This window comes from Anabas testudineus, chromosome 14 (genome assembly GCF_900324465.2).
Source record: "Anabas testudineus chromosome 14, fAnaTes1.2, whole genome shotgun sequence".
NCBI lineage: Eukaryota > Metazoa > Chordata > Actinopteri > Anabantiformes > Anabantidae > Anabas > Anabas testudineus.
The window spans coordinates 5641518-5655816 of NC_046623.1; the positions used below are offsets into that span (position 1 = coordinate 5641518).

At 39.9% G+C, this 14299-nt stretch overlaps 1 protein-coding gene across 1 annotated transcript in view; it reads right to left on the bottom strand.

The window, feature by feature from the left end:
- Positions 1-6036: 6036 nt before the first annotated feature.
- gabra3 (gamma-aminobutyric acid type A receptor subunit alpha3) overlaps positions 6037-14299 on the bottom strand; it is a 63511-nt gene continuing 55248 nt past the window's right edge. Inside the window, exons 8-11 of the mRNA XM_026372120.1 lie at positions 14113-14265; positions 11680-11885; positions 6500-6538; positions 6037-6357 (exon numbers count right to left, since the gene is read on the bottom strand). Of these exons, the coding sequence (XP_026227905.1) occupies positions 6037-6357; positions 6500-6538; positions 11680-11885; positions 14113-14265 (719 nt within the window). The remainder of the gene's footprint in view (positions 6358-6499; positions 6539-11679; positions 11886-14112; positions 14266-14299) is intronic.

Sequence of the window (14299 nt, forward strand, 5' to 3'; positions counted from 1 at the left end):
TTACTTTGTACCAGACAGGAACATATTACTGTAGCTTTCAGTTCATTAACATCCATTAGCTCACCAGAATCACTGACACAGTACATCACGTTAACTTGACATGTTTCTGAAAATGAAAGCGGCATTCTGTGACGTCAGGTTGTTGATTATGTGAACAAACATAAAGTTTATAGACTGAAATACGTCAATACTTTACAGTGTTGATTCATAATAAATCAGTCTTTCTTTAGTAGCTACACATTTTTTTGATATCTTAAAGTGGAAGAGGTGATTCTAATGTTTTGGCTTCCTCATTCATTTCAAATAGGGTGGCTAAAACATTGGAAGTCCCAATTTTCTGGTAGTTCTGATAACCTTTCCAAAGAAGATAGATAGATATAATAAAGTGAAAGTAGCAGCTATTAAATGTTAGTTTTGATGGTGCTAGAAGTCATGCTGGTCACTCTGCTCATCAGGATGCCAGCTAACTAAAATGATAGCATCTATTAGAGACTCTCTGCTGTGAGTAATTAAGAGGAATTAGACGTTGTTTTCTTCTTTTTCCATGTGCATACAATATACTGTATAACTTCTAAATTGTCTATTGACCCAGCCTTAGTGCCTTTTAGAAATGTATGGAATTGAAATTGAATTGAACTCCTCTGACCGTGGTGCACACACAGCTGGCACCTCCCTCTAAGTTTATTATATTTGGCAGTGGGAGATATACTATGAATGTATTTCTGCATTTTATTTGTTATTATTTATTTATACTCTCATTATTTACCTCCTTTTTCTTCTTTCTTTACTTTTTTCTTTCACTTATTTTTACAACGCACTTTCACAAACACACACACACACACACACAGTCCTGTCTTTTTGTCTTCTTTGTCTTGTGACCTTGTGTTCCATACAGTCTGCAGCGTTCTGTCTTCTGTTGTGAATAAATGTAATTAAAAAAAGGCTAATTTAAGAACTTTATGACCTGTGAATTTCACTGGTTGTGCAGTACTCAAGTGCACGCCAACAAACGTCTAGCCCACAGACATACTGTAGCTCTTAATGTATTGTTTCAGGCTTATTATTGAGCTACTGTGGTTCAGCTTTAAGTTTCAGGTTAGATTCAATTAAACTTGAAACATTAATAAATGAATGGTTTTGTTCCTGTGTATTATGTCTGGTTTTGGCCAAACGTGTGTACATAAGTTGGCTTAAGGCTGTACTCCATTATTTGTCTTCAAGGTTGGCAGGTCTGGAGCTTCTATGAACAATAGCACTTCATGTATAATGGATTGTTATGCAATTATCATAGCAAGCAGAAGCAAACAAACAACCCTATATGTCCATGTAGAGGGATTTAGGAGATATTGTCTGTTGAATATCTTTATGTTTATGCCAACTTCAGGGGTTTCAGGTGGCTGTTCTTTGATTTGTATGTATGCATTGTTCCCTGTAGGATGTTGCAACAAAGTGCTGCTTGATTTTTTTTCCCCTTTTCCCTAATGAATATGTGTAAAGACTGCAGACTTGCTCATTTAGAACAATCGCAACAAAGAATCAGTCAAATATACGTCTAAACTAGCTTCTGAAGCAACATCAGACGAGTCTCCCTGGTTGGAAACGTGCAGCTTTTGATGCTCGAATGTGTTGAAGAAGGGGCTAATCACTCCAAGACAAAATACAACGTTCTTTTAATCCCCATTTCCATTTGCTACATCTCATACAGTAAGCACATGAACAAGAGAGGGCAACATACAGAGTCCAGTCACTGAGCGGAACAGATAGCAACTTCCTGACAAGAGCACAAAGTCCACTGAGGTCCTGGGGCGGTCTTTGTGGAGGAAGTCTTTGATCGCTCAGTGTGCAGGGACATGCAGTGAAATTGCTGGAGAGAGAACACAGTGTGTACAACTCTGTTTGCAGACAGCTGCTAATTCACAGTTAGGTTTGAAAAAGTGCACACAAGTATTGATCTTGTAAGCAGGTCGATGAATATTATCTCTACTGTACGCCTTTTAAAATACTATAACACGTAGTGTTACAGAGCTTAATGTAAGACAGCGGTACTTACCAGATGTAAAAATAAATGCAGTGACATATCAGTATTCACAAAAACCTATTTAAATTGTTTTCACAATATCTACAAATTCACAACTTTGTAACACTATTTGAGCAATCTGAATTGTTGCTATTTAGTCGAACAACTTGTTTAGTTTCTCTGTTTGTCTACGGCTTTCTACTCATTGAGATAGTTGCATTAATGCTGTAGAGATTACTATGCCATAGAAAACATAATATTTAATGCTGTACTGAATATACTCACATAGTAATATACTCTTAATATACTTTATCTTATAGGATGACATGTTTCTGCTGAAGATACCTCTGGCCCTGTGAGGAAAGGATTTAACACATACAACCAAATCTAAATGGAAACAATACAGTTGAGTCCCGTTGAATGCTGTTTCATTACAGTTTCATTACAGTTTCCTCTTTAATGTCAATGTAGCTGTTATTTTTGCACTATTGCATGTGCTCTTTGCTATGGCCATTTAGTTATTGGTCAGAGCAGAGGGTGAAAGAGATTCTTCTGCAGTTCAGCTGCAGAGTGCAGAGGTTGTAGTTGTGTGGCTCAGCCTTTGCTACTCACAAACATACAATATTAATGCATTAAGAAAAAAAAAAGGGTAATCCTGCATACTGTACTCAACAAAACCTAAAAATTAAATTTGAACCAATCAGAAAAATGGGTCAAAGTGGTCATCTGGTGCACAGACACATAAACATAAAGTATTACCATACAGCAGGCTGAATAAATAGTAAATGGTGCCACATCACAAATGCAATACACCAAAATGTCAATAAACTTCCAGGTAATTTCAGATACTAAAATGTACTGCTTCTAAAGGAAGAATCACTGTAATTGATTTGATTTTCTATAAATATTTAGTTGCTTCTACTCTTTGCTGTATGGCTAACCTACCTTTTTAAGATCTATACCTCTATAACTTTATAAATGTGTGACGTATGTTATCAGCATTCTGCCCTCCGTTTACCCACTTACTGAACAGTTGGAACGTGTGAACATGTGAATGTGTCTTTGGTTACCACATTATAAAAGATGCTGACAATGTCAACTGGCTAAAGGTGAGCGGACATATGGGTTATATTTATGAATAAAAAGATTATAAAACTACTTTATGTCTTCGAGGCAGGTGATTCCACAAATAAAAACTCAACAACTGCTGCTTGAAACTATTTAGCTAAAGTAGCCTGATCACATTACCCAGATGAGTCATGCATCAGCGTTGGCACACTGAGCCACTGGATCGTGAATTAGCAGTCAGCAGGCTTTTAAAACCAAAAATCAGTTTGAGACTAAATGATTGAGTCTGAAAAAGAGAGCGCCTCAAATTAATATCAACAGTGTTGATGATTCATTAAAAATATGTGAATATATGTGAAGTCTTAATGCCTGGGCAGTATATCTGGTCTCATGGAAGTGTTGGATGTGCTTATGAACTTTACTGTGTGATATTCACACTGTTCAAGTCTCTGAATGGCTGAAATGAACAACAACAATTTCTTGAATGGTCCACATGCACTTGAGATGAAGACCTTTGACACATGTTTTGATTGGATGTAATGATTAAAAAACAACTCCTCTACAGATAATTCAAAATCACTGTATTGTTCGTTAGTCCTTGCTCGGTTTTTGTAATGAGAGTGAACATAACACTTACTTGCGTTAATGGCCTGAAGTGTGACCTGAATGTGTTTTCCAAGGTGGGAACTAAACTTAAGTTTTGTGGTTATGTATGTTAGGTTATCTTCAACTTGAGGTTTGACACGTGTAACTGAGATGAAGCTCAGAGTGTGAGTGTGGGTGACTAGGCTGAATTAAATCTAACATTTGGTAAAGACACATTCAGAACTCTGCGCCTTTCACACACTACTCGTTAATATGCACAAATAAGTTTGAGTTTAAGTGTGATGAGTAACTGGTATGAACTATAGAAACACTGATACTAAGCCCTATCTCGGTGTAACAAACACCATTATTGGAGGTTGCAGACATACACATGTACAGATTGTCATGCATTAACCTATGACGGGTACACTGGTTACGTGGTTTGTGTTATTAACATCTTTAGAGAGGCCACAAGACTGTTCACTCATTCTCCTACAATGACCACTGAAGATACAGTTTGAAGAGATCCACTGAATGATGGGGTCTAAATGTAAAATAGCCAGAGTGCATCCAGCAGATGAGCAAAAGAAATTGCTTTATGATAATATCTGTGTAAATGTGTACCACATTCAACACATAACAAAAATACAGGCATCACTTAAAGAAACACACAAAAAAAAAGTTTGAGACACTTGCCACAGCTGGGGACAATGTTGATTTTAAACTTTAAAACCAATCGATTGGACCACTGGTTTGCTTTCCGCTGTGATCACAGCAATTAAATTCAGTTCTTCTGATCAATTTGACAGCGTGTTGCAGTATAATGGTCTCCAGAGATGATAGTGTCTCTGAAATTATTTTGGAAATACTGTAGGTCTGCGACATACAGTATTGACCTTTGACTACTACAAAACAGTACAGCATATATAGACAATCAAATCAACACCAGTATACTTTACACAATCAAGTATAAAAGGGCAAAAGTACAACGTGAATCAAAATTTTGCTTATAACAAAGCAGAAATGTAGAAAAATCGTAATGAAGCCAAACAGCTACAGTGACTGATGCAACGCAAACAAAGCTATAAAGGCACCGGGGTGCCTGACCTTAATATACAGCAGTTAAAGGAAGAAAAAGAGTAGTAAGATTTAATGTGTAAACATATAGTACTAGTTGCATTTCAATGGAAAACATAATAATAAAGTGTGATTCAGAATTCGACTTCAGTCTGAGGTAATGGTAGTTTCTTATGACTGCTTGGCTCATGGTGACGCTGCACCATGATCCAAAAATGCACATATAGTTATTCTGGACTACGCTGGATCCTTTAATCTCTTTCCTTCATCCTTTCACAGGCAGAGGTCTGTTAACCTTCCACATTAATGGGCAATTTTAAACTCGGTGCCCATGGGCTGTGGGTGGGTGGAGCATGGCCACTTACTCCGGTGTACAGAGCCTGTGGACACCAGTATATATTTGCATGTAATATACACACAGACCCCCGTGCATGTGTGTTGTAAATGCAAGTGTGAGCATGTCAAAGACTTTTTATTTATGATGTGTGTAGTCACCAAGGCACATAGCTTCTCTGTCATTGAACTTAGTCAGCCAGTTAAAACAATAAGAGCCACTGGACTAGAAAATATACAGACAGCCCCACGGGACGTGAAAGCAATTCCAGATGATGCTGCACTCTGGGTGTGTTGAGATTCAGTGTGAGCTGAAGCCCGGACACTGACAATTATTAATGACGTTCCTATAGAACTATACAGACTACCCCCGGCTAACAGAGGCCAGTAAAGCGACCCACGAATGGCTCTGCTGCCATTTTCTGATGCATCACTGTGTGTCTGCATGTGTGTGTGTGTGTGTGTGTGTCTGCGTGCATGCGTGATTGCTTAATAGATGTGGGAAAACCTTATCATTGGTAATGAGTTACAATGAAAACTCATGCTTGCTCTAAGTTATCGCAAGCAAAGCGCAAACATGTCAAAACATAGTGAAAACACAATTTGACTACTCTACAAAACGGCAAGCAATCAAGATACGGCAAAGGAACACTTGGTTACTCACAACAGGGAACAGGGCCAGAGCTAAGGGTGGAGGGGAGAAAAGAAACGCTACACAAACACAGTCTGATGTGAGAATGTGCTCCCTCCAAGGTCCACGACTATATAGGAATCTACTGTATGTTCAAATTTGGCTTCCATCTATACAGACGTGCAAAATTACAAACTCTTAAGAAAAAACAGACACACAAAACACGCGCGCACACATACACACATGATAAGATGTAATGGGCTTGGCCTACAAACCTGTCTAACCCTCTGACCCAAACCAGATCAAGGCTAGCCTTTGGTCAAATTCAGTTTAGGTTGTTCGCCTTCATGATGGCAGGCTTTCTGTTGACATATGTGGCCCAGTAGCCTAAGTTAAAGATGAAGAACAGAACTGGGAAAATGATGCGTGATATTTTGTCCACTTTGCTGACACGGTTGTAGGACTTCTTGGCCTCCGTGTAGGGGTCATCCATTTTATGCAGGTAGGGGAGTTTGGCTGCCCCTCCAGTGGCGCTCTTGGAAACGGTTGTTAAACCTTGGTCTTTGGCCACGTTGATGGCATAGGTGGTCCCGACAATGTTGAAGGAGTTGTTTGCCTTTTTGGACAAAGTCGCAGATTCTCTTCTCTGAAAAAGAAGAAGGCAGTAAAGTAAAGGCTGTAAGGAGCGAAGCACCAGACTTAACAATACTTCCATTTGAACTCATAAAGAGGAAATAGAAGCAACACCACGAGACACGACACACACAAGAACAAAACAAAAGCCTAACCATATCTTTAATCCTGGCCATGTTAGCCTGAAACGGTTCCTGAAAAGAAAAGTAGAAAAGAAAAAAAGTTTACCAATTATATTAAAATTACCCATCTTACATACTCTATTCATCACTATGTTGCTGGAACTAGTTTTGAACATTTTACACTATTAATATTGTCAATTCAAATCTGCCTCATACAAATCTGGATTGCAGAGAAAAAAAAAAGGTCATGATAAAAATTCATGACGGAAGTATCAGGCTGTTTTTAAAATTAAGAGAAATAGGGACAATAGTATTTTGCACATTGCAGGCTGGACTGGCGTCTGATACTGCCAACAGTAGCAGTAGCAGCACAGAGCAGGATTAGAAACAAAGCAAAATAACAGTGCCTGAAAACATGTCTGACAAACTGTATCAATGAGAGCAGCCAGGCCTCTTCAGGCAAACAGCTTGCGAGGAAACAAACACGACAAAGACTGTGTGTGATAAAGCTGGCTGGAGAAGCTGCCTCCTTCCCGCTACTGGAGATAAGCGATTAGACTATCCTCCATATTGAAATTGCACAGGGAGACAGGATTTTATTAGCTGAATTGGTAAACTCGGAGAGCGCTGCGCTTACATCACCAGAGGATGCTGTCGGCCCTACGGTGCAGTACACACGGTAAATGTAAGAGAACAAGTAAGGCATGAAGATGGATCACCGGGGCGGAGTTTTAGTTTCCTGTGTGGCATCCAGGGTTTGAGTCTGTTCCGGGATAGTTGTCTTTACACCATTCATCCCCACTGTGGCTGTTTTAACAGCGCCTGTTGCAACAAAGCCTAAGTGCTATGTGTCGCATAACAGAGAGTTTCACTTTGAGCGCTCTGTTTTCAATGTGGATTTGAGTGTGGCTTTAATTTTTCGCTCTACTTTTTCGAGCTTCATTTCATTTTCCTTCTGCTCCATCTTTTTAATTAACTTAACTAATGTCCCCTCTCCGACTCCCAGTGAATCTCTTTCTGCACACAGCTTGTCACCAAATGTTTTGTTTGGTCCTTTATCCTGAGTATTCACATACACTCGCAGATGGAGGCGGAAAAATAGTTCAGCACGACGAGCAAGACGTGCTGTTTGTTTGTTCAGCGTTTCAACAAGACCAGTGTGACGCCACTAGGCACTAACTCGCAGGATGACCACTCCAAAATGTGCCAAGCGGAGGAATAATATTAGCAGTAGGTATCGTAATGACGTCTTAAGTGGTTGTTAAGCTTCAGACTGTCTGTCCAAGCTGATGGAGGCCATGGGATTGAGGATGAAGTGCAATCAGTGTGATGAGCATTTCTTTCTCAAGCGAACAGGGCAACAGGAGGAGAATGGTTCTCCATACTCCTCTGTAAAAAAACAGCAAAGGCTTGTGGAGAGCCAACAGAGCTCACAGGCAGCTGATTGCATTAAACAGAGAAGTAGTGACCCACTGCCTGAAGGGGCTCAATCTCAAGTCAATTACTACAGTAGCACTGATGCCCCCTGGATAACCAGATACTTTCCCTCGATTTGGATTCCTCCACATCTAACACAACCACGGGCCTCTCTTCTCCACCTACAGCCTACCTCACCAGGAAGGACTGCAGCGAATGACCGTATGACCTTAACGGAAGCCTCCTAAACTCTTTAGACGCCGGCGTTAGGGATGTTCAACAAACGAGCCAAGCAACGAGCATTTTCTGCTATCATTTAACTGGGCTGCACAAAATGTATGTGGTCTAATTACTGGGGAATCCATGTGTGACATTGGGCGTCTGTGTGGTGTATGTGTGGTGTATGTGTGTGAGTTATTAGCCTAATATGACACAGCACATCATTTACTTTCAGGCAAAGATTCTCACCATTCAAAGTCACTGTGTTACCTTCAGACATAAACACCCCCAAATATAGTGTATCTGTCGACCTTGCCTTGGTGACTTCTGTAAATTGTTGTATCAGAATTACTTGATGAGCATGATTAAGTATCCTGGGGATAATCGTGTCTCGCTGCGTCCTGCTGTTTAGAGATCCTTGTGTGCATGTGTGCGTGGAAGCGAACCTTGCGCCAGTCTGTGCCTGTGTTAGATTGGATGATGAGGTGTTGGCATGTTTAATAGCCTCTAGTTCCCGAGCATGTGGGCACATGTGAGTGTGCAGACTGCGCTTCAGGGAGCAGCACTGTCCCTTTTGTGTGTCACATTTTGTAGATGTGGCCTGAGCTTGATTTCATCAGCGCAGATTGTGTTAGAGATTATCTGTCAGTGCTAATTAAACATTCCTTGTAATCACAAATCAAAGCAAACACTGGATCTGAACTGAGCACCTTTGCTTCTTCTTCGCTTGTTCCTGTGTTTCTCACAGCACATCATTTAAAAATATTTGCAAAAAAAAAAGAAGCTTTGTAGTGAAAACCTGCATCCACTGATGATGGTGCTAAATTTAGGATAGTCAAATATAGCTATTTCATCTTCAAATATTAAGTTGTACCAATCACAGGAAGACAAATATTGATGCGTGACGACACCTCCAGCTCAAACAAAGGAGTGGAAAGTTTTCACTGAAGTTTCCATCTTTTTCCCCCCTCACTGGAATACACCAAACCTCCTCAATAGAAGTGGTTTCGCTTGCAAACAAGCAGCTTCTCCCTTTTGTGACCGCAACAGTACAGTGACAGGAAGAGGAAAATGACAGGTTTGCGTCTCTGTGTATTAACACGTCTGTAGGTGTAGCGATTTGTGCTGCAGGTGTAGATTATGAGGCGTGCATGTGAAACCGTGATCAATCTCTGGCTCCAGCGGTGAAACCTTACTGCACAGTGAGCCCCGTGCCCCTGCCTCAGCGAATGAAACCAGCACAATATTAGCTATCACAGTAGTGTCCAATCATGTGTCATGGAGTGCCAAGAATATGCAGGCTTTCATTCCAACCAAACTCCCCGCCGGCTAATTTCTGTAATAAAGCACACCTTCAGTTGGTGAGGGGAGAGCTAATTATGTAGAAAGCTTGTCAGACAGAATGTTAAGTGACAAAAAGGGAAGAAAATGTCATTGAAGCTCCATAACCAGCAAAGTAAATTAGTGCACACTGACTCGTCTACAGCTCACTATTGCAGACCAAAAAAAGAAGGTGCTCGGGGGCGATGAAGTCATCATTTGGTTCCGTTAAGAGTGGTGGTTGAAACCCTTCCTCTGACGACTGGAGACTGTATTTTCCAAAGGAAACACTGAGCTAAACACTCTTTCCTCATATGTTCTCTCGAGGCTTATTTAACAAATACAAGTATGTTGGAAAAATGGAAATGCATGTGCAGTCAGATCTCTCTCTCTGCTTTCCAGTAGCTCGTTCGAGAAGCGAAGTGCGATGGGAGTGCCACGTCTCCCTCGGTGACCCCATTCTTTTTTTATCTATCATGACAACTGCATGCTCAGCACAGCCCCCCCAGAACGCAGCCCAGGCTGTTGCCATTAAGACGAGGCATCAAAAGGCGGAGGAAAAGAAAAAATAAAAAAAAAGCAAAGAGGAGAGAGAGAGAGAGAGAGAGAGAGAGAAAACTCCACTCTGCTGCAATGTAACGCTCCAAATTATCCCCACCGACTGAAAAGTTCTGTGGCAGCAATATGCATTTATGTCAATCACTCAGAGGACCAAATGTCAAGCTATAAAAAAAAAAAAAAAAACTGGAGAGGCTGTACTGATTGTGTCAAACATTAGCTGCAGAAAATAGATGTGTGGCACAGTCTGTTGCAGTAGAAGAAATATGTTTTTTTTATGTTGCGTGTATGTGTGATAGAAGTGTTAGCAGCAACAAAACAGCATTTACTGTAGTTTCATAATGTGACCAAATGTGAGTTTTCACGTCGTTCACAAGCAGCTACACTGAAGCCAGAAGGCCAGAAAGCTAGTATGAGATTTCTCTTTTTTTGTGCCCCATTACTGTCAGAAAATATGTGGTTTCTGCAAACTGTACTGTAAATCAAATTTAAAGCCGTTCTGTGAAGCCTTCTTGACACCGTGTGATGGTTTGCTAAAGGAAATGATGTTAGAAAACGTAGAGGCTAAGCCTTGAGTGTGAATTAATAGATGGCACTCTAAAAGTATGTGTTTTTATCAAAATCTAAAAGTCTTTTATAGTCAGCAATTCATCACTGTCAATTGATTGCGTCACTTCTGTGACCCTTATAAAAATGGGAAAACTAGTGCTTGTGTTTCCTTCATTACTGGATTCAATATATACTGCAGCTATATTCATTTAACAGAAACCTATTTACCCATTTTATTGATCTGACACAGACTTATTTCCATTTGATGTCACCGGTTATAAAACATCACAGAGGTGATGGTAAATTAAAGTAACAGGTGTAATGAGAAGCTGATCAGTTTTTATTGATGTGAATTCATCACAGCTTCATGGAGAAAACCAACTTGTTTAAACCTCTGCATCCCCTGAATTAAACCACAGTCCTTAAATTAAGCAAAGCACACACGCACAAGCGGCCCGGACTATTGACAAATTCAAATCTGTAAGCTCTGATTTATCAGATATGATGCTTAAAATAAAAAATGTCCACCTCGGGCGAGTCATTTTAAATAATGCACACTCACTTTTTAATCAGTGTGCCTGTAATGTGCAGAGCAGGTGTAATGATGCCATCCTTTCTGGGGAGAATGAGCCAACACTGACTTTAGGATGAGACTTGAACATATGCTGCCATCATAAATCAGGGCCAGTGTCTCTGGGAGTTTACCTCTGTTTCTCCTCTCACTGTTCCGCCCCGCTGTCCCTGTTCCATTTGGCTGTTAATGAATAATAAAAGCTCTCTTTATAGTCTTTATAGACGACTCCAGGCTGCGTGAAGGAAGGAATTTTCTATCTGTGTTTCCAAAGTGCAATCTGCCCTCACCGCTCCGCCAGTTTAAAATGAGGACTTTCTGGGGAACTTGGAATATTTTTGCAGCAAGGTTATCTAATCAAAAGGCAGAATAGTTTGTCTAAAATTGCTTTTGCTTTTAATGAGCAAGAAAAAAAAATTCCATAACCAAAAGTGTAGACAAGCTCCTCCCTGAAAAGATTTTCACAATGACGTGTTTGGGATTAATGTGGGTGCACCGTGACTAACTGAAAAGTGCGGGTGTGGTGTTTATTTTTTTACCCTCAGAAAATATGAAACAGTTTCAAATAAGAATCACTCACCCTTATTTCCATGCCCTCTCTTTTGCCATCCCATGCCCAGCTGCGCTTGGTGAAGTAGTTGACTGTGGCAAACTCAATCAAGGCAGAGAAGACAAAGGCATAGCACACAGCCATAAACCAGTCCATGGCGGTGGCATACGCCACCTTAGGAAGGGAGTTTCTAGCACTGATGCTCAGAGTGGTCATGGTTAGGACAGTGGTGACCCCTGAAGATGAAATAAAAAGATCAGTACATGGGTTATTTTGTAGTTCATTCTCTTGCAACTTGACTCCAGTTTTTCATAGCTGTCAGTTGTTCACAACATGAACAACTTACTGCTTCTTAGCTTCCTATGGCTATGTATAAGAAGGGTAAGAGAGTGTTTGGGAATTAAAGTTGTGACCTCAGATATAACGGTTCACCAGACTGAGCTTCAACTTTTGACAACTTACTGTGTGAAATCAAGAAATTGAGCCACATTCTAAATTCAGGAGTGCAGAGATATTGCACTCATGCAGAGTCAGTGGATCAAACAGCCTTTCAATGCAGTGACTCTTTGTAAATGATGTTTCAAGCTGCGTTTGTACTATACGTGTTGGAGCTATTCAATCATTTTTCATGATACCAACAGTGACATGGGTCCTTGTCAAGGTGAGTTGCAAGTGATGGATTAAAAACCATGAAAACTGAGTCAAAGTTTCAAGAGTCACGTCTACTGTTTACACTCAGTGTTCCTGGGAAGGAAATGTAGCTCAGAGAGCGTTCGCACACCCAACCAACCACGTAAAGCAATCACTTCATCTATTTCAACCTATCTCACTTAATGAGAAAGACAAGACACACACACACACGACTCTAAAAATAGTTGAATACAGTATTGCAGAACAGGGAGGTCAACTCATTTCAGTGCTCTATACCTGGGGAATTAGAATTAGCAGCAAAAAGATTGATGGGCACTTGTTCACTTTGTTTAAGGACACAGCTTGATTTATTTCTAGGTAATGAATTTTGCATAACGTGACTACATTTCAAAACTGCATAGTGGTAAATTTTTGTAAATTTGCCACTTGTAATATTAATGAGAATGACATTCTTAAAACCAGGTGTAGAAGGATGTTAAATCTAATTACCCTTCAAAAGCTATTTATCCATGCCTACAAAATCCAGGAAGAAATGCTAAGAAGCTAGTGTAAAGATCCTTATTTCAGCCGATCAATGTGATGTTGACAACAAAATAGAAGATTTGAGCACTTCTGGGAAGTGTGTCCTTCTCAGTAAATCTTTCCACAGAGAAAATGACTCTGATTACAGCTCCTCTCCTCGTGTGAAGGAAAGTGTTATCTACAGATGGAATTTCTTATGTGACTGAAATGATTTTCAGGAGACCCTTATTTCCTGAACAAGCCTTTGTTTTACACGCTGTTTGAAGCCTATTGCACAATGTGCTTTACCTCATGTGCACACCCCAGCAGACCCAGCACTGTGTGAATTTAATCTAATGTGTCACATAGAGATGGGAAAATGGTAAATACTAAGTCAGTGGATAGTATTCAGCTTAGTTTTAAAAACCATTTTAGCATATTTGCTAAATATAAAACTTTAACTAATCTTTAATTAGCAAAACAGGCAACTATCAAGCATTTTGTGCATTTGTATGTTATGATTATTGTGCAAGACCAAGGAACGCACAAATGCATATAATACAATATAATTAATCATTGAATATGCGATATATGTATGTGTTGGAGCAGAGCTCTCCACTGTCTGAATCTAGTCATTGTACAGGGTGATGGCTGTTGGCAGGAATGACTTCCTGTACCTTTCTCTGACTAAAGCTGCTCTGCTGTTTGACCAGCAGGCTGTGGAGAGGACTTTTGATGCCCTCTTCATGAACATCAACAATTTTTCCTTGACATAATAAATTTATTTTGCTTCAGCACTGTTAAATGAGGGATCTGCCCCTTCTTCAAAGTCTATAGTAGCTTCAGTGGGATTATATGTGTTTTGAAGACTGATGTGCCTGTTTTTTTTATCTAAATTACCTTCAGCTCAGTAATAACACTTCAGACACTTCAGCTGATGAAGCAGCCCAATGTCCTCTATCACCAGTCACAGTTCTCCTGTTATACACTCTCCAACTTTTGCTTCTGCCTCTCTCTGATTAATTAGTGTTTTGTAGTTACAATGACAATAATCAATACTATGATCATAATTCTGGGAAAAATAAATGACTGCCCAAGTGCACTTAAATTTGTACTGTGCGTCAAAAAAAAACAACTCTTGACTTGTTTTGCAGCTTTCTGAATTATCTAAAGAACACAAATATGGCTCGGCACATGTTTTTCTCTCACCTTATAATGTGAAAGCTCCACCCATGTAACTAAAAAGTTACATATCATGTTATGCATTTTTTTTTAGTTCATTTAGGATTATTACCACTCTCTGACACTCACCAAATACTGTGCGAGCAGGAACCGATTCTCTGTTTAGCCAGAAGGAGACCTGAGACAGTATGACGGTCATGATGCACGGCAGGTAGGTTTGAATCACAAAATAGCCAATTTTCCTTTTCAAATGGAAATATGTTGTCATCACTACATATTCTCCTGTGAAAGAGGACAGGAACATAGAAAGAGATGG